The sequence below is a fragment of the Ursus americanus genome, chromosome 21 (genome assembly GCF_024610735.1).
Source record: "Ursus americanus isolate L20-20 chromosome 21, mUrsAme1.1.p, whole genome shotgun sequence".
Classification (NCBI taxonomy): domain Eukaryota; kingdom Metazoa; phylum Chordata; class Mammalia; order Carnivora; family Ursidae; genus Ursus; species Ursus americanus.
This window is the reverse complement of record NC_142147.1, coordinates 14,612,950-14,635,345: the sequence shown is the minus strand read 5'-3', so window position 1 is coordinate 14,635,345 and position 22,396 is coordinate 14,612,950. Positions and strand designations below refer to the sequence as shown.

General features: G+C 54.9%; 1 protein-coding gene across 7 annotated transcripts in view; it reads left to right on the top strand.

The window, feature by feature from the left end:
* KIFC3 (kinesin family member C3) overlaps positions 1-22,396 on the top strand; it is a 52,130-nt gene that overhangs the window by 13,227 nt on the left and 16,507 nt on the right. The window contains exons 1-5 of one of the 7 annotated variants that reach the window (XM_045806875.2): positions 1,811-1,943; positions 6,254-6,458; positions 9,008-9,150; positions 13,427-13,565; positions 16,562-16,764. In XM_045806875.2, the coding sequence (XP_045662831.2) occupies positions 6,293-6,458; positions 9,008-9,150; positions 13,427-13,565; positions 16,562-16,764 (651 nt within the window). In that variant the 5' untranslated portion in view covers positions 1,811-1,943; positions 6,254-6,292. The other 6 variants (XM_045806874.2, XM_045806877.2, XM_045806878.2 and 3 more) reach the window with 6 other exon arrangements.

Sequence of the window (22,396 nt, the reverse complement as noted above, 5' to 3'; positions counted from 1 at the left end):
TTTGGCTTCGTCGGAAGGAACCTGCGGTTAATGTCACTGTACCAGCCGGCAAGTAAGACAAGGCCTCCAGTTCTCTCTACCAGGACTTTGCAGACAAACAACTTGCCTCAATCGAATAATAGCGTGATACTTGGTCAGGATTCTAGAGACATTCTGCCCTCATCCAACCCTGTAGTCCCCTTGACCGCTCTTGTCTGGAGAGCAGGCGGGGGGTTCAGAGAAGGGAACTCTCAAATTACGGCCTTCTCTCCCGTTGAGAGGGTTATCTGGGGTTCTTAGTTGGAAATCTGTAACTCTCCAAGGAACCATTCCAGGAGAGGGACATTTACCCTCTACTGGGCCTTCACTTGAGCATCTCAGAAAATAAAACACACATTAGCCCACTTCCAGCCGGGGGCTTGTGGAGTGTCCTGTTCTGGCATCCAGAACAATGAGAGGCCCAGGGCCTTGGCCTAGTGCCTGGGCCGAGACAGGAGATAGAACCTTTGTTGATCTGCATGTCCCCCTGCAGTCCCCTCCTTGCACCTCTGGGGAAGAGTCAAGTGCCCACCCTTCTCGGACTGTCTGCGGAGCCATCAGCCTGCATTGGGCGGGCTTCTGAGCTTCCTTCTTGTCCTCCTGCAGCCTGGAGGGGACGATGGCTGCCGGCTCTGGAGTAAAATGCCGCCTCTGTTTGGGAGACAAAGAACAGAGTGGCTCCTCTGGGTCAGCTGTCTCTCCTTGGCCGCCGGCTCCCTGGCCTCCCCTGTGCCTCTTCTGAGACGTCCCCCCAGGAGGGACTTTGGGCTGTGCCGGGAGCTGCTGCCTGCTCCTGAGCGGTTGCACTCTGTGCTTGTTGCACTGGAGCTTGAAGGAGTATTTTACCTTAAAAAACCCTAAGCCCTGGAAGATGCAAATTCCGGGGGTGGTGCCGTGGCTGGGGAGGCAACCCGGCCTGTGTATTCCTACTAGAGCTAGTGAGAGCATGTGTGTGTGTAAACATAGTGATAACGTGTGACACACGTGTGTGTGTACATGATACCTGGAGTGTGAGAGCGCGTGAGTGAGAGTGTGGACTTGGGTTTCAAAGGATGTGTATACTAGAGTGTCAGAGAACGAGGTGTGGAGTGTGTGCGAGAACGTGTGTGAGGGAGAGCAAGTGTATGTATGCCCCAAGGTGCATGGGAGCCATTGCACGTGGACCGTGTGTGGGGAAGCACGTGTGAGAGCGCCTGACGATACCGTGAGTGCCTGTGTAAAGTGTGTGAGAATGTGGAAGTGTATACATGTTATCTGTATATAGAGAGCGTGTGTGAAAGCGTGTGTTAGATGGTCAAGAAAACGAGCTGGTGTGTGAGAGCGTGTGAAGGACAGCATGGGAGAAGCGTGTGTGAGGAGTAACGAGCGTGTGTGAAAGTTCGGTACGAGGGTTAGCGGATGTGCGCCTGGGAGTGTAAAGAGCAAAAGCACGTGTGTGAACACTGGATGTGTTTGTGTGTGCGGACTAGAGCATGTGTGAAGGCATGTGTGAGGGACGTGTGTACTGGCCTGCGAGAGCCCATACACGAAAAATGAGCATGTATGACGCTGTGTGTGCACCAGTGGGTGTGCGAGCACGTGTGCACTAGCGTGTGTGGGGCGTGGGCCCCCGGCCCCGGGGCCCAGCGGGAACATCTGTGCGGAGCGGGGAGGCCGCAGAGTGGGCGGCCCCGCGTGTGAGTGTGAGCGCGCGGGAGAGTGCGCGGGAGCGCGGGCGCGCCGCCGACCCCCCGCCTGGGCAGGAGCCGGTTGCCATGAGAACGCGCCGCGGCCCGAGTTAATCATTTCCTGTGGAAAGTGTGCGGGAGGGGCGGGAGCGGGGCGGGCCGAGGAGGCGGCGGCGTGGAGCTGCCTCCCGCCGGCGGGCCGGGTCGGCCGAGCCCCGGGCTCTGCGGCGACGCCGGGATCCTGCCTTCGCCAGGCCGGTGAGTCGGGGACCGGGGCGGGCGGGGGGCGGGCTGGGCTCTCGGGGTCCGCCCGGCCCACCGTTCCGGGTGCCGCGTCCGGGCCCGCCCTGCCCGCAGGACCCCCGCCCCTGCCCGGACCGCTGCGGGGCGCGGGGAAGGCCGGGCCCGGGAGAAGCAGCCCTGCGTGGTCGCCCGCCGCCCCCCTGCGCCGATCAGCCGGAGCCGAGGACCTTGCCCACAGCACGGCTTGGGGCGGCACGTCCCCTGGGGTCGCAGCAGCCTCGGGACCCCCTTTCCGATCTCTTTGGCCCGGGAGAGCAGAAACAGACCTGGGAACCTCATGTCCGTTAGGGCCTCCCCCTCCCCTTGCAGAGATTCCCCCTCACCCCCCAGGGATCCCTTGAAGGCTGCAGTTTTGAGCCCTCCCACCACATATGTTCCCTGGGCAGTTCGCTTTCCCCCTCGCAGGGCAGGGGTGGGTAGGCCGGCCCTGAGGTTGGAAGGAGGGCCTGGGCCGGTGCCGTCCTGGGCAGTAGGAAATTGAGCCAGTGACAGCAGCCGTCTGGGGGATCCCAGCAGGGAGGGCAAGCCAGAAGCCACCTCCTTCAACCCCCTGTTGTGAGTTAGAGCAGAACTCTGGTGCAGTGAAGGGCCTGGTCCTGGGAGATTTTAAAGAGGAAGCTGTATTTAAATTCTCAAGTACTCCCCCAACCCCCAGCATATCTTGTCTCAAGGTTGTGGGTCCTGGCCGTCCCTGACCTTTCACCTTCCCTGGGCCACGAGGCTGGGTGAGCAGCTCTCCTTGCCCAGGCGTACTCCCCATGCCCTTGATAAAGTAGCCGTCTCCTTGGCCAGGGAGAGTCATTAGCAAGGAATGCAGCCTCGGAATGGGGCCCTGTATTTGCAGTGTTTGGACTTTAGGGACTTAGGGTGATGAGTTCTGCTGCTCTTGTGGGAGCGGAGGTTTTTGAAGTCTGGGTTGTCCTGGAAGAGCCAGGACCTGTGACTGTGCAGGGGAGGGCCAAGCCCCTGTCCAGCCTCCCTGACCTTCTCTCCCAGGGAGACTTAAGGCCTCCCCAGCAGCAATATCTGGGTACTTGTCAAATCTGTCCTTCAATCATTGCAATATCTCTCGTCTGGGGGAGAGCAGAGGTTGGGGGGGAGGGAGCACAGCAGTTCTATTGCCCTGGCCTAGACAAAGGGGCAAATCTGTCTCCCTCTCCAAGTCAGCCCCTCTGCACTCACTCACCACTGGAGGGAGGGAGATCACTGAAAAATAAAAACTTTGAGCTCCTTATATACGCCAGCGTTGTTCTGAACACTTTATATATGCACTGTCTAATTCTTGTACCAACCCTGTAAGGTGGAGTTCTCCCCACTTTCAGATGGAGATAATGAGGCACAGGGAGACAAAATAATTCTCCCAAGGTCACACATCCAGTAAGTGGCAGAGCTGGGTCATAGCCACTCCACTCCACGTCCCCATTGTCCCACCCCGTCCCCATTGTCCCACCCCGTCCCCATTGTCCCACCCCGTGAGTCCTAAGTTGGCAGAAGCCCCAGCCTTGGGCTTGTTTGAGTCCTGGATTCTTTGACCTTCCCACCCTACTGGCTGCTAAATTCAGCTGCTTTTTCCTCTTCAGGATCTTGCACACACCCTTCCTCTTTCTTCCTGCTATCTTCCTGGCTGCCTCTCCAACTTCCCTTCCAGAAAGTCACAAAAGTATTGTCTCCTCCTGTCTCTGTCCCTCAGACTTCACTGATCTCTTTAACAGTCTTCTCTCTCAAACGTGGAATCAACCTTCAATGCCCTTCTCACCTTTCCAGGAGCTTGGCATGCAGGTGGAGACTGTCTCTCTCCCTCTTTGCCCCATTAGGCCATTGGTCCTCGGGGATGGTTGTGTGCCCAGCTCCGTGCCAAGCAACCTGGAGGAAAGGGCATCTGGCTCTTACCCCTGGTTCCTTCTGCTCCATACTGGTCCATCTTTGTTTCCTCAATGGAGCTGGCCCACATATTTGGATTAGCCTCTGTCCCATCCTTTGGCCCACAGTCCAGTAACACTGTACCCAGAAGCCTCCTCCAAGTTGTCTTCCTCGGTCAGGGAAGGCAGAGTGCATGAATCCTTGGCCAGTAAGCCTGGCATTCTTCCAGAGCTTCGCTGTGTGAACTGTGGTCACCAGATCTTCCGCTACCCATCCCTGTACTCAGACTTCTTTTGCCTCTCCCTGATTCAGTCATTCCTGGCCCTGTCCACCCAGCAAGCTCGGATCCCTCCTATCCTATGTACCATATCTTCTCAATCAGCCTTCCCTCCTCACCCTAGCCCAACTTCCCCACGGAGAAGGAAGCAGCTGCTTCCTTTAGCCCTGTGCACCTCTTGGGCCTACCCAGGTCTGCCCTCTGCCCAGCTCCATTGATGGGCTCCCTTCTAGAGCCCCCAGGGCTTTCTTCCAGTTTGACCTCCCCATGGCCTTGTTAGCTGGAAACTGACCATCCTCTCCTTCCCCCCTCACCGTCCGGTCACGTGTGAGGACTCTGCACCTGCCTGGTGGTGTCGACACCTCTGACCGTCCTTCTCCAGCTTTCCTTACCACCCAGAGTGAGCTCTGTGCTTGGTTATCTTTGGTGATTGGATCCTCACCTGTGGCACTTGGACTGTCGTTAGCCTCCCAGCTCTGAATCCCCAGCCTTGCTCTTTGCCAGGCTTCGGCCCGGGCTCGTGTGTACATGTGTTTCAGGGCCTTCACCTGTCAAGCCATTGCCAGGGGTCTGGTGTGGGTGTTGTTCCAGCACCAGGCTGGGGGGGAGGGGGCTGCACCAATGACTGTGCTGTGGGCCCCACCATGGAGAACCAGAGCGGGTCAGGGGAGTGGACACTGTTCAAATAGGTAATCTTTCCTGTCTGGTAGAAAGCAGTCTGCGGCCCAGGTGGCGCCATCAGGAAGTTCTTGGGTGCCTCGAACTCCATTTTAAAACCAAAGCAGGGGCGCCTGGGTAGCGCAGTGGTTAAGCGTCTGCCTTCGGCTCAGGGCGTGATCCCGGCGTTATGGGATCGAGACCCACATCAGGCTCTTCCGCTATGAGCCTGCTTCTTCCTCTCCCACTCCCCCTGCTTGTGTTCCCTCTCTCGCTGGCTGTCTCTCTCTATCAAATAAATAAATAAAATCTTTAGGAAAAAAAAAAAAAAACCAAAAGCAAAGTCCGCATTGCCTCTCTGAGCTGACTTGGCGTCCTCTGTTCCTGGCATCACTGTCTGAGTCTGGGACTGTAGCCGGGTACTTTAAATGCCCTCACAGCTGCTTTACACACCATAGGTGTTCAATAAAGACTCGTGTAGGGAATGCTTCAAATCTGTTCTATTCGTCTGCTCAGTTCATGAGGGACCTATGCAGCTTGCTTGCTTGCTTGCTTGCTTTTTAAAAAAATATTCTAAAAATTTATTTTAGAGAGAGCTCAAGCAGGAAGGACAGAGGGAGAGGGAGAGAAAATCTCAAGCAGACTCTATGCTAAGTGTGGAGCCCCAGGCGGGTTCTGATTTCACGACCCTAAGCCAAAACCAAGAGTCAGCCACTTAACCCACTGCACTACCCAGGTGCCCCCGCCATGGGGCTTTCTATTCAGACCAGTGCTCCCCACCCCCACCCCCACCCCCTCCTCCCATACCACCTGGTGCCTCTCTGCATCCTGTTCAGATCATGAAGGTTTGCTGAAGTGCTTACCTCCCTCCTGACAGGGAGCTCTGAGGCCCCATCTCTCCTGATCAAAGAGACCCCTCGCAGGTGCCTGGCACACAGCAGATGCCAGATAAATAATTATTAGATGAAGAAGCAATGAATCGTTGTATCTTACTGCCTGCCAAGTTGTAGGCACAGAGTGGAGGCTAGTTGAATAGACTAGATAGAGTGGACTTTAAGAGAATTTGATATATATGTCTTTCTTGTCACTGGCCACAGTCAGGCCCCTTCTGATTAGAGTTCTGGAGATGCTGTTGACTTGGGCTGCCTCCCTATGGGGCTGTGACCTGGCACGTCTTCAGGCTGCCAGGCTTCCAGGGGAGGGGCTGAGATGTGAGGGCTCCACAGCGTGCTGCAGATGCACCTGATGGGCTCCTCACCCACTTCTGAGCCTCCTTACTTGGGTAAAAGCACCTTGAAACGGTGAGGGGCTCTGTGTCATCCCGCAAGCTCAGGGATCTTTGCTGGGGGGTGGAGGTGGCATTGGAGTTGGGGCTGCCGCTCCGGGTAACAGGTGACCCTGTTGCAGGCAGGCTCTGATCTGTCCCCCAGCTGCAGCCGGCTCAGCCTCGCCTCCCCTGTTCTGTCCGCAGGCCGCCCGGCGCCCGGAGGAGGCCGCTGAGCCCCGGGCCATGGTCCCGTCTCGCCGGCCGTGGAACCTGGGAGCCACGCCCTCGCTGCGCGGCCTGTGGAGAGTGGGCCGGGCCGGGGAGCCCGAGCCGGGGATGGCTCGCCCCGCCCCCGCCAGCCCGGCTGCCCGCCCTTTCCCATACACCGGCCCGGGGAGGTTGAGAACTGGTGAGTCCGCATTTTTAAAATGCCTCTTTATTTCCCTTCCTTCCTCCAGATAGCAGAGATGAGGCCGGGCTTTCTCGCAAGTTCCTAGGCTCAGTCAGAGCTGTCAGGTAATTACAGGGTGCCGGGCAGCCCGCGGGCTGGCGCGGAGTCGCAGTCGGGGCGTCAATCTCGCCGGCGCTCTTGCCCCGCGCTCGCCCGTAAAGAGAGGTCCCGGACGCCGAGTTAAACTTCAACGCGGTTTCTGGAGCAGGGGGACAACGCCGCCCAAACCACGCGATCTCCACCCGGCCGGGCGGGGGGCGCTCCGCGGCGGCGCGTCCTTGGTCCCTGGCCGAGCGCTCGCGGTCTCGCTCCGGTTTCTGCCCGCGGTTGGTAAACAAGGTAGGTGAAGTGGCCGCCCGGTGCCCTGCGCGGCACTGACACTTGATCTGCCGGCCGGCTCGCGGGGGACACGAGGAGCCGACCCAGGCTGCCACGGAGCGTAGCTTAGGCGAGTTTGGGTGCCCTGCGCTTGGTTTCAGGTGCCATCCGGGGCGGCTCCTGTAAGGTCCCGACAGCAGGTGGGCAGTGAAGGAGTCCCTGAGTGCGGACCCTCGCTGTCCCCCCCCCCCCCGGGGAGCTGTCAACACCAGCTCTCCTTTCTGGGTCATGTCCCCTGGTACCTCACACGCCAAGAAGTGAATGGCACATCTGATTTCCAGTGCCGGCTGTATCATCGGGTCCGGGGAGCTGCCCCATGACTGTCTCCCAAGCTGAGCTTGGGGAAGTTCTGGAAGTGTGGAGGGAGAGAGGGGTCTTCAGTCAAAATGTGTTGAGGAGCTTGCTGTCTGTTATTCCTTGACCTACAGAGAAAGGGGTTTAGATTACCACCCTGTCTGAGCTAGCAGAGTCCCTTTGGGCCATCAGATTCAAGCCCCCCCCCCATGTACAGAAGGGGAAACTGAGGCCCAGAAAGGGCACACAGCAAACTTCAGTTCCTTCTCTCCCACATTTGTGCCACTGGTGGCCGCCAGAGCGGTACCCTCCAAAGTCTCTCTGCAGAGGACAGGTGAGGCTGGGGATGGCCTGGAGTCTCTGGGAAAAGCTTGGGCTTTTAGGTCGAGTAGCCTCAATTGTCTGGAAGGGGATGAAGATGGCCTCTACACCACAAGGTTTTCCTAAGATTACAGATGTAATATGAATGGGTATTGCTTTTCTGAGGAAAAAAAAGAAAGAAAGAAAGAAAAAAGGAAAGAAAGAAAAAAAAGAAAGAAAAGAGGGAAAAAAACAAGCAAAAGACAAAAGTGTTCGTTTGGAAAACTAAAAAAAAAAAACACTCAAAACTAAAAAACTAAAAAAATTTTCAAAAAACTAAAAAAAAAAGCCACTCAATAGAAAACACAGAAAAGTATAAAAAAGAAAATAAAGATCACCTATAGGCTTGTTACTGGACACTTTCTGTGCTCCTTCTGGTCTTGTGTATGTGGGCATGCACGCGCATCGGTCTGTTCCATGAGTATTATGAAGATTATGTGACCATACAGACTTACCCACTTTTACAATTTAAGACAAAGGTCATATGAAATCCCGTGGGTGAAATGCTAAGCAGAGTGCCTAACACTGCGTAGGGTTTCAGCCAGCTTGGTCACCCCTGGCCCCTCCGCCCCCACCCCCACTCTTAGCTCTGCCTTCAGAGGGACAGGCGAGCAGAGGGTAGGTTAGCCCGTGGGATTGCGGTCCCGGCTCAGTGTGACCCTGGGCACATTATTCACCCTCCTCGGTTGTGGTCCTAAGGGCCTGCATCAGTGGCCACTTTCTGTGTGCCCGGCACAGAGTGAGCGTGTTAACATGTGTCCTTCCATGGAACCCTCACCCCAGAACTAGGAGCTTGGTTCCTTATCCCCACACTATCGACAAGGAAACTGAGGATCGGGCAGGGCAGTAAGGCCCTGCTGGGGGGTTGAAGTGGGGTGCATGGGATATCCATACCACGGTCAGCTCTCTCCCCGCTCCAGTGAGGGAGGCAGTGTGTCAGAGGCTCGAGGGGATGTGCTTTAGCTGGTCCTCAGTATGCTTTTGGAGGCTGCAGGGACCAGGCCTCCCAGCACAGGGTTGGTGTTTAGGAAGGCAGGGGAGCAGTTGCCACCTAGAGGCGGCCTTGGTAATAAAGCCATGGCCCTGGGGCTCCTGTGAAGATGAACGCAGCCAGGTTGGCATAGGCTTCCCTTTGCTGCTCTCTGGAGAGGGTGTTCATGAGCAAGTGCCAGCCCCAAAAGCCACTGTGGAGGGCGGGGAGCACCCCCCCCCCCCCGCCTCAGAGGCCTCGGGTGCCTTCCCAAAGAGAAGCTCGGGTGGCTTTTGGGAAGAGGGGAGCACAGCCCCTGCCTGGTGCCAGGCCTTCCCTCCGAGGCGGTCAGGCGTGTGAGGGCGTGTGAGTCCCTCCTGGCTGCGCCTGGGCCGGCCCGGAGTGTGGGGAAGCAGGGCTCAGCCACGGCCCCAGCCAGGGGTCCTGGCCGGCAGCCTTCAGCCAGGGGCCTAGCATCTTACCTGTATTCTCTGTCCTGGGACAGGGCGTGGAAAAGACACCCCAGTCAGCAGTGACGAGGACTCTGGCGTCCGAAGTGCCGCTCGACCGGCCCTAGCTCAGTGCCGAGCCCTCAGCGTGGACTGGGCTGGCCCTGGGAGCCCCCACAGGCTCTACCTGACCGTGCAGGTAAGCACCGGGGCCTTCGGAGCCTTCTGATCTTCACGGGCCGGGCCGGGCTGGCGGGCCTCAGCTCTCTGAGCTCTGCGGCCGGGCCCCCAGCAGGCCGTGTGGGGAGGAAAGCACAGAGAGAGCCGGGGACCTGCCTTGTGCCTCTTTGCTGAGCGCCTCACGGCACATCCGCCCTGAGCCTGCGCGGATGGAGCAATTTGCTTTATTAGGTTATCTTGGGGAGAATCTCACAGGAGATGACAGAGACTTTTCAGCCACACCCCGGCTGAGGTGTTAAAGTGAGAACTGTGGGACCTTCGCTGAGAAGCTGTTAATTCCCACTCGAGCATGTTTGCCCACGGGGCAACACTAAGACAAATTTTACATATATTTGTGTACTTGGTCATAGAGATAAAACATGATAGTAATAAGAACTACTGTTTGCTGGACACGGACTTTCTACCAGACACTGATGCCATGTGTTATATGTCTCACATCAGTACTCAACAATCTCAAGATATGGGGTTGTGTGGATGAAGGAGGCTCAGAGACAAACCGAATGCCTCCCATAGTCCTGTGTCTTGGAGAAATCCACTAATAAGAGTTGGGTGTTTATGTATTTTTCCTATGTAACCACTTAAGTATATTTATTTATATACAAATTGTATTATTTGTCTGTACATACTGTTCTGTGACTAGCTCTTTCAGCAGTACCTCTTGGTGATTTCTTCATGCATGTCACTAGACGGAGAACTCGCTCATTCTCTTAAACTGCTGCAGCATATTCCGCTTCAGGGTTTACCATAAATTATCTAACCGGTCCTCTGTATCCTTTCTGATTGCGATGAGCTCCTTAAATATCTACGCATCCAAGCAGCTATGGCTTGGAGCGATGTCAGGACAGTTTAGGCGCTGCACATTTTAAATGAATACATTTGTTAACCGATATTTACAGAGTGCCTCTGTGCCAGGTGCTGGCCCAAACAAAGCGGAGAAATAGACCTGACAGTCTGGATGAAGGACCAGAGTTATTTGGGGGTGCTGTGAAGGCCCCCTGCCCAAGAAGGATGGTACATGAGAGGGCTCACGTTGAAGGGACATGGGCAAATGGGGGGCAGGACGGAGTGTGGGAAATCCAAGTGCCCTTTCAGGGCATATCCTCCTTCATACAGATGGAAGTCGTGGGCCCAGGCGGTGTGTGGCCCCAAGTCCTGATCTGAACATGGCCCAGGGTTTCATGTTGCTTCAGAGGCCGTCTTGGGCTCCAAGGCTTTTCTCAACCCTTTTCGTGTGGTTCATGTGCAAACTGAGCCAAACGGTCCTTCTTTTATCTTACGGTCTGCAAGAAAAGCAGGTCTGGTGTGAGAACAGTTAAAGAAACCAGAGGACCCATTTTTTTTTTTTCTCTGACTTGAGCCATTGGTAGTTAAATCGGGAGGTGGTCAGAAACCGGCTGCCTTGAGTTGGGCGGTGACTCTCTTCTTGAATTTTGATTATGGGGTGTTGGGTTGTGGTTGCTGCCGAGTCCTGGGGTCAGCAGATCTACTGGGAATCTCTGAGAAGCTCCTGTCAGCAACCAGTTTCCATGTTGGTGTTCTTCTGGGCCCCTGCGAAGCTGCATTATGTTTATAGGCACTTGGAGGTCAGGGCTGTGGGGCTGAAGGAGGGCCCTAGGCACCGTGGGGTGACCTGGTAGGCTTAGGGAACCTCCCCCCTGCCCCAGCCTCTCAAGTAGTTAAAACCTGAGATGCTCCTTCTGGAGGCACTGCAGAAATTCCCAACACCCCCCCCCCCCCACCCGGCTGCCCTTCCTGTGGCTTGGCCAACAGGCCAGAAATAGTGTAACCTTTGCTCTGGTCGGCAATTGGAAACTCCCAGCTGCTGCCATTGCCGCCACCGCTGACAAGCCTGCTTGTGATGGAGTGGCAGTTGGTCAAAGGGTGGGGACCAAATAAAGTCAGGGGGGGTTAGTTTTCCTACATAGAGATTGTGCTCACCACCGTCCCTCTCAAGTAGGACGTGAGGTCGAAAGAGGGAGTCACACGTGAACAACTGATGTGGCTTTCTCTTTCTTTTCTCTGTTTGGGTTACAAAAGTAATAATGAAAAAAACAACAACAAGGAAAAGTACAGAAAGAATATAGTGCTGAGGGCTCTCTGCCATTGGGTTCTTACTGTGCGCCAGCCGCTTTGAGAACTTTGCACACGTTCCAGCAGTTACCCTTCAGGCCGGCGGCATCAGGGGTCTGATAACATTTCTATTTTAAGAATGGGGAGAATGAAGCTTCAGGGAGGGACAGGAACTCGCCCAGAGCCGCACAGCTCACACGAGGCACAGCCAGGCTTCATGCCCGGCCCTTTCCGACTCCAGACTCGGAGCATTCTGTTATAATTTTATTTTTATTTTTCTTTAAATTTTATTCACATTCAATGAATTAACATATAGCGTATTATTGGTTTCAGAGGTAGAGTTCAGTGATTCATCGGCTGTATGTAACACCCAGTGCTCATCACCCCAGGAGCCCTCCTTCATGCCCGTCACCCAGTTACCCCATCCCCCCACCCCCTCCCCTCCAGCAACCCTCAGTTTGTTTCCCATAGTTCAGAGTCTTATGGTTTGTCTCCCTCTCTGATTTCATCTTATTTTATTTTTCCCTCCCTTCCTCTGTGATCCTGTTTTGTTTCTTAAATTCCACTTATGAGTGAGATCCTATGATCATTGTCTTTCTCTGACTTTCTCTGACTTATTCCACTCAGCATAATACCCTCTAGTTCTGTCCACCTCATTGCAAATTGTAAGATTTCGTTTTTTGATGGCTGAGTAATATTCCATTACGCACACGCACCCCCCCCCCCACATCTTTATCCATTCATCCGTGGATGGACGCCTGGGCTCTTTCCATAGTTTGGCTATTGTGGACATTGCTGCTGTAAACATTGGGGTGTAGGAGCCCCTTCAGATCACTATGTTTGTATCGTTTGGGTAAATACCTGGTAGTGCAATTGCTGGGTCGTAGGGTAGCTCTATTTTTAGCTTTTTGAGGAACCTCCATTCTGTTTTCCAGAGTGGCTGCACCAGCTTGCGTTCCCACCAACAGTGTTAAGAGGGTTCCCCTTTCTCGGAGCATTCTTCTAAACAGAGCGTTTGTCTTTTGTCTCAGATACAGCAAGCACAAGGACACACAGAAATGTCTGTAGGGGCGCCTGGCTGGCTCAGTCGGGAGAGCATGCGACTCTTGATCTTGGGGTCATGAGTTCGAGCCCCATGTTGGGTGTAAAGATTACTTAAATAAAACTTAAAAAAATAAAATAAAATATGTCTGTAATCCCCCTTCCCGGATAATTTCCATTGACATTAAAAAATAGAACACTGTAGATGCTTATAAGGCTGAAAACACAAATGCCAAGAAAAGGTTCAAAATGAAATGTCAAGACTCCTTTCCCTTTTCCCCCACATTGTCACGGTTGACTTTCTTTTTACTTGCCCAAAAGTTTAAATGAGGCACGTTTCTCCTCCTCGCTGCTGTGTCACCTGACCTCCCAGAGAGAACCATTGTCTATATAGTTCCCAGATTTTGGGTTTTTTTGAGGCCTGTTTTATTTGTCTTATCGTCAGATGGTATTGCCCTCTACATCTGCTTCTGCAGCTTACTTTGGATGTCTGTGTGCGCTGCAGGTGATTTTCTCTGGATGATTCTTTCTGTCCCTCCCCCTCTCTCTCCGGGCCTGTCCGCTGGCCTGTTCTACCTCAGCCTTCTGTGCCTCGGTTTCTCCTTGACCAGGAGATGGGGGGTGGGGCCTGGCCTTCCCCTGCTCATGTGCATCCGTGTGCCCCGCTCCTGGCAGTCCCGAGCTGGTGCCGTCTGTAGGTGGGGCAGCTGACATCATGGGGGAAGTTGTGCCTGGTGGGGCCGGACAGCCCTGTGAACGGTGGGCCCATGGGCCTGAAACAAGCAGGTCGCTGCCCTCGTGACTCACACCTCACAGAGCCCGCAGGGACAGCCCAGTGAGCTTCACGTGAGGACGTCTAAGTGCCCGAGAACCTTCTTCTCTGGTGCAGATGGCTGGCTGCCAACGGGGGCCAAGAAAATGCGCCGCCACTGTCTTGTCATGACCTCTGGGCACATTTCTTCCAGACCCCAGGCCTCATTGTCCTCACCCACTCACACAGCGAGCGATGGATCCGTGGGCCCGGGGTGCTCACCAGCTCCAGGAGCACACCATCTTCAGGCTCGGGGGGGTCCCCTCCCCACTGCAGTCCCCTTCACGTGAGGATTCTGGTTGTGTCTTGGCAGCAAGCCCTGCTGGACAAGGGGTGCGAGAACAAGAGTCAGGGGACGAAAGAAGAGAAGCTCGTGAAGAGGCAGGCGCCGGCCCCCAGGCAGGACCGGGAGGCCCAGGAAGCTGGTGGCACCATGAATGTAGAGAAAACAGGTAAAGGAGGCCTGCCCACCAACCTGGAACAGCCCTCGCTGAAGCTGGCACTGGAAGGGAGGCTGCTGTGGCATTTGAGCGGTCCCCATATGCTGTCCTCTGCACCTGGAGGTGGCCCAGCCAGATCGTGGCCACCTGGACTTGGAACTCAGAGACCCCAGCCGCCCACCCCCACTCCAGGGATGTCTCCGTCCCAGTGCCACCAGGGCCCCACCCAGTGATGAGAGGCCCATGTGGGCTGGGGTTGAATTTCCCTGCTTTTTGTCTTTTCCCAGTGCCTGTCAAAAGCAGGCCAGGGGTGGCAGCCTCAGAGACGCCACAGCCCGCAGAGAGAAGCCTGAACACAGCCCCTTTTCTGTGGATCCACCGGGGACCCAGAAGCTCTAGGACAGGGTTTTACCCTGCTGCCGCAAGGCTGGGATAGAGGAGCTGGTGGCTCCATTCTTCTCTGGCCAGGATGACTGGTTCTGGAAGATTCTATGGGCCCCCTTTGTGGGGTTCCCTAGTGGGAAGCCTGAGCCCAGCAGTACTTGGGAAAAAGCATCCTCAAGGAGCCCAAGGGGACAGCCAAGAACATGTGGAGAAAAAGCTTTCTCTTGCTTTCTTCCTCCCGTCACCACGGGTTAATTGGTGTTTCTGAACCTTCTGTGTGGTGGAAAGAGCCAGTGCCTTCTCTGGGGTTGTCCCAGAGCTGCAGTTGCCTGTCTGGCATTCAGGGGCAGGTGCCGGGGTCTGGCCGAGGTGTGGGCAGACGGGCCTTGGGAAGGGGTGCACCGTCCAGCCAGTCAGGTTGGCTCTCCTAATTTGTGGAGAACAGAGAGAGCAGCTCCTGTGAAGAGTGGGGACTGAGTCTTGTCAGTGGGGCCAGGGCCGGACCTCAGTGTCCCTGTGCCTGAGTGGCCGTGAGGGGCAGTGAGCAGGCGGGGTCTCTGAGGCACACTGTCTTTTGAAAACTTGCACTGACAACTGCCTCACTAAGAGAGGCACGCAGCCTTCTCAGCGCCAAGCCCGTCCAGTCCCTCGTCCCCAAGTGCCCTTTGATCTCACCTTTCCCTGCTCCTCTGAACTCCCTAACTTCTTCAAGGTCCTTTCTCCCCCAGCAAGTGCTCTCCAGGCCTCGTTTCAGCACCCCTGGCTGCGCCCCTGTGCTGAGGTCAGGTTGAAGCCCTGTGTGGGCTCCAGGGGTGTCTCAGAACCTTCTCAGTGTCCTGGACAAGAAAAACGACTCCATGTCGCATCCCAGCCCTGTGGCCTGTTGAATGACACTCCCTTCTATGCATCCCTCAAGGATTCCAGGCTCCTTTTCCAAGGTTGCCTCTGTGGGCAAGGACCAATGTCCCCATTTTGCATAGGAGGACCCCAGGGGCCCCGCCCTCCCATCTCGTAGGCGGCAGAACTAGCTCTCGGGACTGGAGTCTAGTGTGTTCCCTACCACGCCATGGCAGTCTGCAAAGGGCTGAGGGCCATGCTGGTCACATGCTGCTCATGGCAGCCCCGTGTGCAGGCCTGGAAGCATCCGTCTGACCTCACTGTCTCTGGAACAGAGCAGAAGCTTGGCCAGCTGTGTGTGATACAACACCTGCTTCGTCACACACAGGCCTCACGGCCGGGGCCACTAGCCAGCCGGTGACGCGCCCGCCCCAGCTCCCTGCAGGGGCTCGAGTCGCAGCTATTCCAAGGGCCTGCGAGAAAGGGAAAGGCCAGCCTGTGTGTTCTTCACCTGCTCTCTTGAGAGTGGCACCTTCGGCTTCATAGGCTCCACCGTCCTGGGGAAAGGGCTGATACACCCGCCCAGCCCGAAAGCTCTGTTTTGGCCTCTCTTGAGTCTCAGTGAGCGCACTTGCTGCCTCCTGGTGGGTCGAAGCTGCCAGTGGGGTGTGTGACTTCAGGCACAGAGTCTGGGAGCCTCCGGGAGTCCTGCCTCCCAGCCGTGGCTCCTGGGGGGTAGTGTGGGGGAGCCCGGAAGCCCTGCTGCTCTGAGGAGGCCTGGAGTCAGCAGGTGCCACTTGTCACACTAAACTCTTGGAAGCACCTTTCTGCCTCCTGGGGCTTTGGCCAGGTCCCCCTTTGGGCTACCCGAGGGGAGAGGCAAATCTCCTGCCCTTACACCCTCTCCTCTGCCCCAACCCCGCCCCCCGCCCCCAGCTCCTTGCCAGCTCCCCTCCTGCGGAGACGGTGACCATTCTTGGTGTCCTCCAAGCAAGCTGTGACACGCATCCCAGGCCCTATGAGCAGGTCATGGCCCTTGATTCTGTGTCTTTGTCCTTCCGTCCGTCTGTCTGTCTCTCTCCTGCTCCTGGTGACAGGACAGTGGAAGGCCGTGAGAGGAGGAGGACTCAGGCTGAGGCACCGCCCCCCCTGGTATTTATCATTCCTCGTGCCCGTGCGGTCCCTGTGCTCAGCGCAGGTGTCGGCCCTGGAGCGGGCCTGGCTGTGTTCTGCTCACACGCTGTGTCTGTGTCCGTGTGTCCTGGTCTGGCTGTCCTTTGCACCCTCATACCCACCCCTCACCCCTTCTCTGTGCGCGGTGACCACTCCCTGTGGATGTCAGGGGACGGGCTGGGGAGCCTCTGTCTCTAGAGGGGGTTTGGGGTTAAAGAAATCGTATTCTCCCAAGAATAGTGTTTTCTGGGGGAGAGAACCCCAGACTCTTCATCAGATGTTGCCAGAAGCCGTGTCTCTCTCAGCTGTGATTCCTTGCGGCCTGGCTGTGGAGAGGGGACAGCCCATCAGACCTAGGGCACATGCTTTGAGGGGTATAGGGTGAAAGTTGCTTTCCTCAGTCCTAATCCACGCGATTGTGTGTCCCAGAAGCTGCCCGCGGACGTGGCTCCCTCTAGGGCAGGCCTGGAGCCCCTGGCTCACACACGCTGCTGCTGCCCTCGGCTTGCACTCCCACCCCATCCCCGATGGTCTGCCCTGCCCCGATGGCCCCCTCTCCTCATCCGGGGTGGCTCCTCTGCTGTTCCGCTGATTGGCCACTACTTTGCTCATAGGTGGGCGGCTCTTTGGCAGCGGGAGGTGTTCGAGCCTGGCGGGGTCACCAGGTGCGGCCCCCATGGTGCATAGGATGGTGGAGGCCATGTCCCAGCTGCAGGAGGAGAAAGCCCGGCTGCAGGAGGAGCTGGCAGCCCTGCAGGAGAGGCTGGCTCTCCGAGACAGTGACCAGCAAGCCACATCCACCCAGCTGCAGAACCAGGTACCTGGGGAGGAGGGGACGGGCAGAGGCCACTGCCCATCGTGGAGCAGGTCAGAGGGCACTGCTTGGGGCCCCTGGAACGAACCCACCGGGCCACTGGCACTTGGAACAGATAGGGTCCCCTCCCTTGGCTCAGGGACGCACGAGAGGGCAAGGTGGCAAGAGTCAGAGGCCTGGGTCTCCCCTTCTGCTCCTCCTCGTGCCCCATTCCTCGTGCTTCCCAGGTGCCTGAACCGACCTCTCCCGAAGTGCAGGCTGCGTGTGCAGATGTGAGTGGAGCGGGGAGGTTCTGGCATGCTGCCAGCCCTACGGCTGCTGCGGGGTCTACCCTGTCGCACTACCAGGCAGTCCGAGTAGACAAAAGTCACTGCAGAGGTCACCCCAGAGAAGGCTGGTAGGAGAGGAGAGGCTGGTGGGAGTGCGCATGGGAGGAGGAGCTCTCAGACTTCTGGAAGCCAGGGAGAGCCTCAGGTGTGTGCTGGCAAGCGCTGTCACCTTCCTCGCTTGTCCAGAAGGACAGGTGCCGACTCGGAGCTGCATGCCCTCTGGGGCTGACCATGGGTCCTCCTCCCCCACCTGCATGTGGGCCCTGAGGCCCCTGTCTGGGGGCTCAGCTCCCCCCAGCCATGGTCAGTGTCTGTCTTTTGTGTCTGTCCGGCCTTCCCCACTTCCCCAAGGCCCCCCACCCTGTCTCTACATCATCTCTGCCTCGGATCCGTGCCCTGAACTCAGGGCCTAGGGTTCTGTGCTGAAAGCCCTGTCTTCAGGCGGGGCCTAGCTCTTCTCTGTGGCGCCCCAGCATGCCGGCCTTCTGCTTGGGGGAACATCACTGAATATCGTGACTTGTTCTTGCTTCCAGGGAGCCGCAGATTACTTTCATGCGTTTTCTTCCAGCGTACAGGTGTGTCCTTTTCTCAAGAACTACCTGTTTTGACTGCCTGCCCCTTGCTGAGTTAGGTGGGCCTCCTTGAGGTGTCCCTAGTGCCCCTGTCTCCCTCTGAGACACTGACGCCATTATTTGCTGCCTCCAGGCCTGTCTGCCTCACTGTCAGGGGCTCCTCTCCACCGCGGGGTAACACACCAGTTTTGTGTCTCTGTTGCCTCCTGCAGCGCCCCTCTGCCTCACTCTCTCAGATGTTTGCAGAGGGCCTGGTATGCACTGGGCACCAAGCTAACCACTGGGGACGTCCAGGTGCGCAGGCACGCCCTGGCCTAGGGAGGCTGTGGTCTAGGGTCTAGGCGAGAACAGACATTTGGTATATGCACCCGTGTTAAGTTAAAAGAGTAACGAGGGCTGTGCAGGTGGGCACACACAGGGCATGAGGGCTTGTACCAAGGCCTTTGTCCGGGACATCAGGACCTTTCAGGGAGGTCAGGGACAGCCTCCTTGAGAAAGTAGTGCTGGAGCAAAGCAGAGGAAGTGGGTTCTAAGCTGAGAGAACAGTCTGTGCAAAGGGACTGTGGCAGGAGGAGCAAGATGAGTATAGGGGCAGAACAAAGGTTTGGGTAGCCCTGTGGGGCTGGGGGCTGGTCCAGGGCTCACACCCTGCAGCATGTGCCTGGTCCGTGGCAAGAGCTTAGCAGCAGCTCTTCTTTCCCTGACCTTCTCCAGGTTAGGCTGTCCTGGCACTTCATTTTTGAAAAAGTCTTTAAAAGTCTTTTTTTAAGGGCTTTACTGAAATATAATTCGCATACCATAAAATTCACCCCTTTGAGGTATACAATTTAAAGTTCTTAAGTATATTAGGACGGTGATGTGGCCATCACCGCCATCTAATTTCAGAACGTTTTCATCCCCCTCAACAGGCCTGTTTAGTCACTCCCCCGCCCCTTCCCCCCACAACCCCTGGCAACCAGGGGTCTGCTTTCTGTCTGTATGGGTTTGCCTTTCCTGAACATTTCATAGAAACAAAGTCATAACAATATGTGGCCTTTCATGACTTTGAACAAATTTTCAAAAAATTTTTTCTTTTACTTTTTTATTTTTTGCAAAGATTTTAATGTATTTATTTGAGAGAGAGAGTGAGAGCAGGTGAGACTGGGGAGGCAGAGGGAGAAGCAGACTCCCCACTGAGCAGGGAGCCTAGTGCGGACCTCGAGCCCCAGACCCTGACATCGTGACCTGAGCCGAAGGCAGATGCGTAGCGGACTGAGCCACCCAGGTGCACCACTTAGCAAAATCTACTTGCTTTTTACAGGGGAAGTTGAAGGTGAGGCTTCTCAGCTTTTTTGGGGTCTTTGTGCCCCGGCTTTCCAGACCATCCCAGCCCCTGTCCTCTCCCATCCCCGGCTCCCCTGGACGATTGGGAGAATTTCAGATGGTTCCTCATCTTTGCTCGTGTTTTACCCTTGAACTTGCTCACTGCCAGTTCTTTCCTGAAAATCTCGGGGGATGCTCCTGGGGCTCCGGGTCTTTGGGCTCCTCTTCGGAGGGTCCAACACTGTAGAGCGGTGTCCAACCACATGGGCCAGGAGCCGGGTTCAAATCCTGACTTTGGGCACTACTCAGTTAGCTGTGTGACCTTGGGCTGGTTAATTACCACTCTTCACCTCAGTTTCCTCATCTGTGAAATGGGCATCATAGCACCTGATGAGATGAGCCAATAGTGTTGGTGTTGCTGCCACCACCACCATCTGTACTGGGAAGAGCTTTGGATTTGGAATCACGTGGATTCTAGTCCTGGCCGTGCCGTGTTATTGGACAGATCAGTCCTGAGACTGGACAGAAAAACGGGTGGCAGACTGTAAAGTGCCATGCCTCGTGAGCTATCGCTTCTGCGTGCTCTGGTCGCCTGTCGGGCTCACTGTGGTTTGACCCAGATCGACCTTCCTGCTCTTCTGAATGTTGCTCATTTAAGAAAAGAAACGGACAGGCTGCTTCATGCTCTCGGTGCCTTGTTCCCAGCCTCGTCTAGACTCGCCCTCTGAATGCGGCTGCCTTCCCGTGCCGCGCTTCCTGAAGGGCAGGGTAGCCCTGGTAGTTGCATTTGAGGGCCCTGAGGGGGTCCCACAGACCTGAGCTTCAGTCCGACGGCCACCACTTCGCTGTCAGGTGCCCTTGAGCGAGTTGCTCAACTAAGGCTTAATCTCTTGGAATCTCAGTTTTTCTTCCCGGAAAGTGGGGATAATGTACCTACCCCCCAGAATTGGGGGGCTCAAAGTGATGATCTTAGGAAGCCCCTGTGCCCTGCTGGCAAAGCTGACTCAGTAAAGGGGGCTGCTGTTATCCCCGCTGGGACCTGGGCTTGTGGGGGCGGCGGGAGTCTTTGGAGGCGTACCCACTGATAAATGTCAGATGGAGATATTTGTACTGACCGGGGGGCCCAGTGCGCTCCTTGCGGGGAGCAGTCGGACCAAAGTCCTCAGTCTTCAGGCATCCAGCTGACATAGGCCACGGAGGCCACTGGTGTTGGTGTGGCTGTGGCTGGTCTGGATGACCCTCCCCGACATTGGCAACAACAGCCCCGGGCCACATCCTGGTGGCCTCGAGCTCCCCTCTCCTTTGTGGATGTCCCTGGAGCAGCGCGCTGCCCACTCCCAAGGCTCCTGCCAGTGTTCCACGTGCGCGGACTGCACTCCCCCCTCATTGCCCCTGAACCTCAAGATAGAGCCTTAAAAAGTCATGCCCAGAGGCCACAGGCTGGCAGACTAGATCCAGCCTTCAAATGGGTCTTGTTTGCCTGCTTTGTTTCTTTTTTTTTTTAACCATTAGAAACATTGTGATTATACATAACGTAAAATTTACCATTTCAACCGTTTTGAAGTGTACAGCGCAGTGGTATTAAGTATATCCACGCCGCTGTGCAGCCATCAGCACCGTCAGCCCCAGAACTCTTCACCTCGCAAACCTGAGACTGTTCCCATTAAATACTAACCAGCCACTCCCCCACCCCGCTCCCCCAGCCCCTGCCACCCACCGTTCTGCTCTCTGTCTCTGTGAATTCAGCCACTCCTGGTGCTTTGTGTAAGTGGGATCGCAGTATCTGTCTTCTGTGACCGGCTTAGTTCACTCACCATAATGCTTTCCAAGTTCATCCATGCTGTTGCAAATGGCAGGATTTCCTCCTTCTTCTTTTTTTTTTTTTTAAAGATTTTATTTATTTATTTGAGAGAGAGAGAGAGAGAGCATGAGCGGGGTGTGGGGGGAGCAGAGGGAGGGGGAGAAGCTGACTCCCTGCTGATCAGGGAGCCCAGCACAGAGCTCGATTCCAGGACCCCAGGATCATGACCGGAGCCACCCAGGATTTCCTTCTTTTTTAAGGCAAAATAATATTCCATTGTATGGATACACACACTTCGCTTATCCATTCATTCGTCAGTGGACACTGGGTTGCTTCCACATTTTAGCTATTATGAATAATGCTGCTACGACCATGGGTGTGCAGATATTGCTTCGAGATATTTTAATTCCTTTTTTGGTAAATACGCCAAAGTGCAATTGCTGGATCATAGGGTAGTTCTAGTTAAAATTGTTTGAGTAATCTACCGTTTTGTCCTCCACACTGGGTACGCCATTTTACATTCCCACCAGCAGTGCACAAAGGTCCCAGTTTCTCCACATTCCCAGCAATATCTGTTATTTTCTGAGGGTTTTTTTTAAAATCCTAGCCATCATAATGGGTGTGAAGTGGTCTCTTATTGTGGCTTTGGTTTGTAGCTCCCTAATGACTAATGACTTCGAGCATCTTTTCATGTGCTTATTGGCCATGTGTCGGTCTTCATTGGAGAAATGTCCATTCAAGTCCTTTGCCCATCCTGATTGCTTTTTTGTTTGTTTTTGTTTTGTTTTTTTGTGGTTGAGTTGTAGTTCTCTCTATATTCTGAATATTAACCCCTTATCAGTATATGATTTGCAGATAGTTTCTCCCATTTCATGGGTCGCCTTTCTGCCCTGTTTTTGGTGTCTTTTGATGCACAAAAAGTTTTATTGTGATAAAGTCCAGCTTATTTATTTTGTCTTTTGTTGCCTGTGTCGTTGGTGTCCCATCCAAGACAGCACTGCCAAATCCAGTGCCGTGAAGGTTTTCCTCTATGTTTTCTTCTAAGAATTCTATAGTTTTAGATTTTACGTTTAGGTCTTTGCTCTGTTTTGAGTTAATTTTGTCTGTGGTGTAAGGCAAGGGTCCATTCTTTTGCATGTGAACGTACGGTTTCCCAACACCGTTTGTTGGAAAGACTGTCCTTTCCCCATTGAATGGTCTTGGTACCCTTGTCAAAAAGCACTTGACCACATATGTGAAGGTTTATTTCTGGGTTGTCTATTCTATTCCATGGGTCTCTATGTCTGTCTTCATGCCAGTACTTCATTATTTTCGTTGCTTTAGCTTTGTAGTAACTTTTGAAATCAGGAAGTGTAAGATCTCCAACTTTCTCTTCTTTTGCAAGTATATTTTGGCTATTTGGGGTCCTTTGAAATCTCATATGAATTTTAGGATGGATTTTTCTATTTCTGAAAAAAATGTCATTGGGACTTTGATGGGGGTTACATTGAGTCTGATGATCCCTTTGGGTGATACTGACATCTTCAGAATATGACAATCCACGAACATGAGATGTCTTTTCTCTTAAGATTTTTGTTTATTTATTTGAGAGAAAGAGAACGAGAAGGGAGAGGGACAGAGGGAGAGGGAGA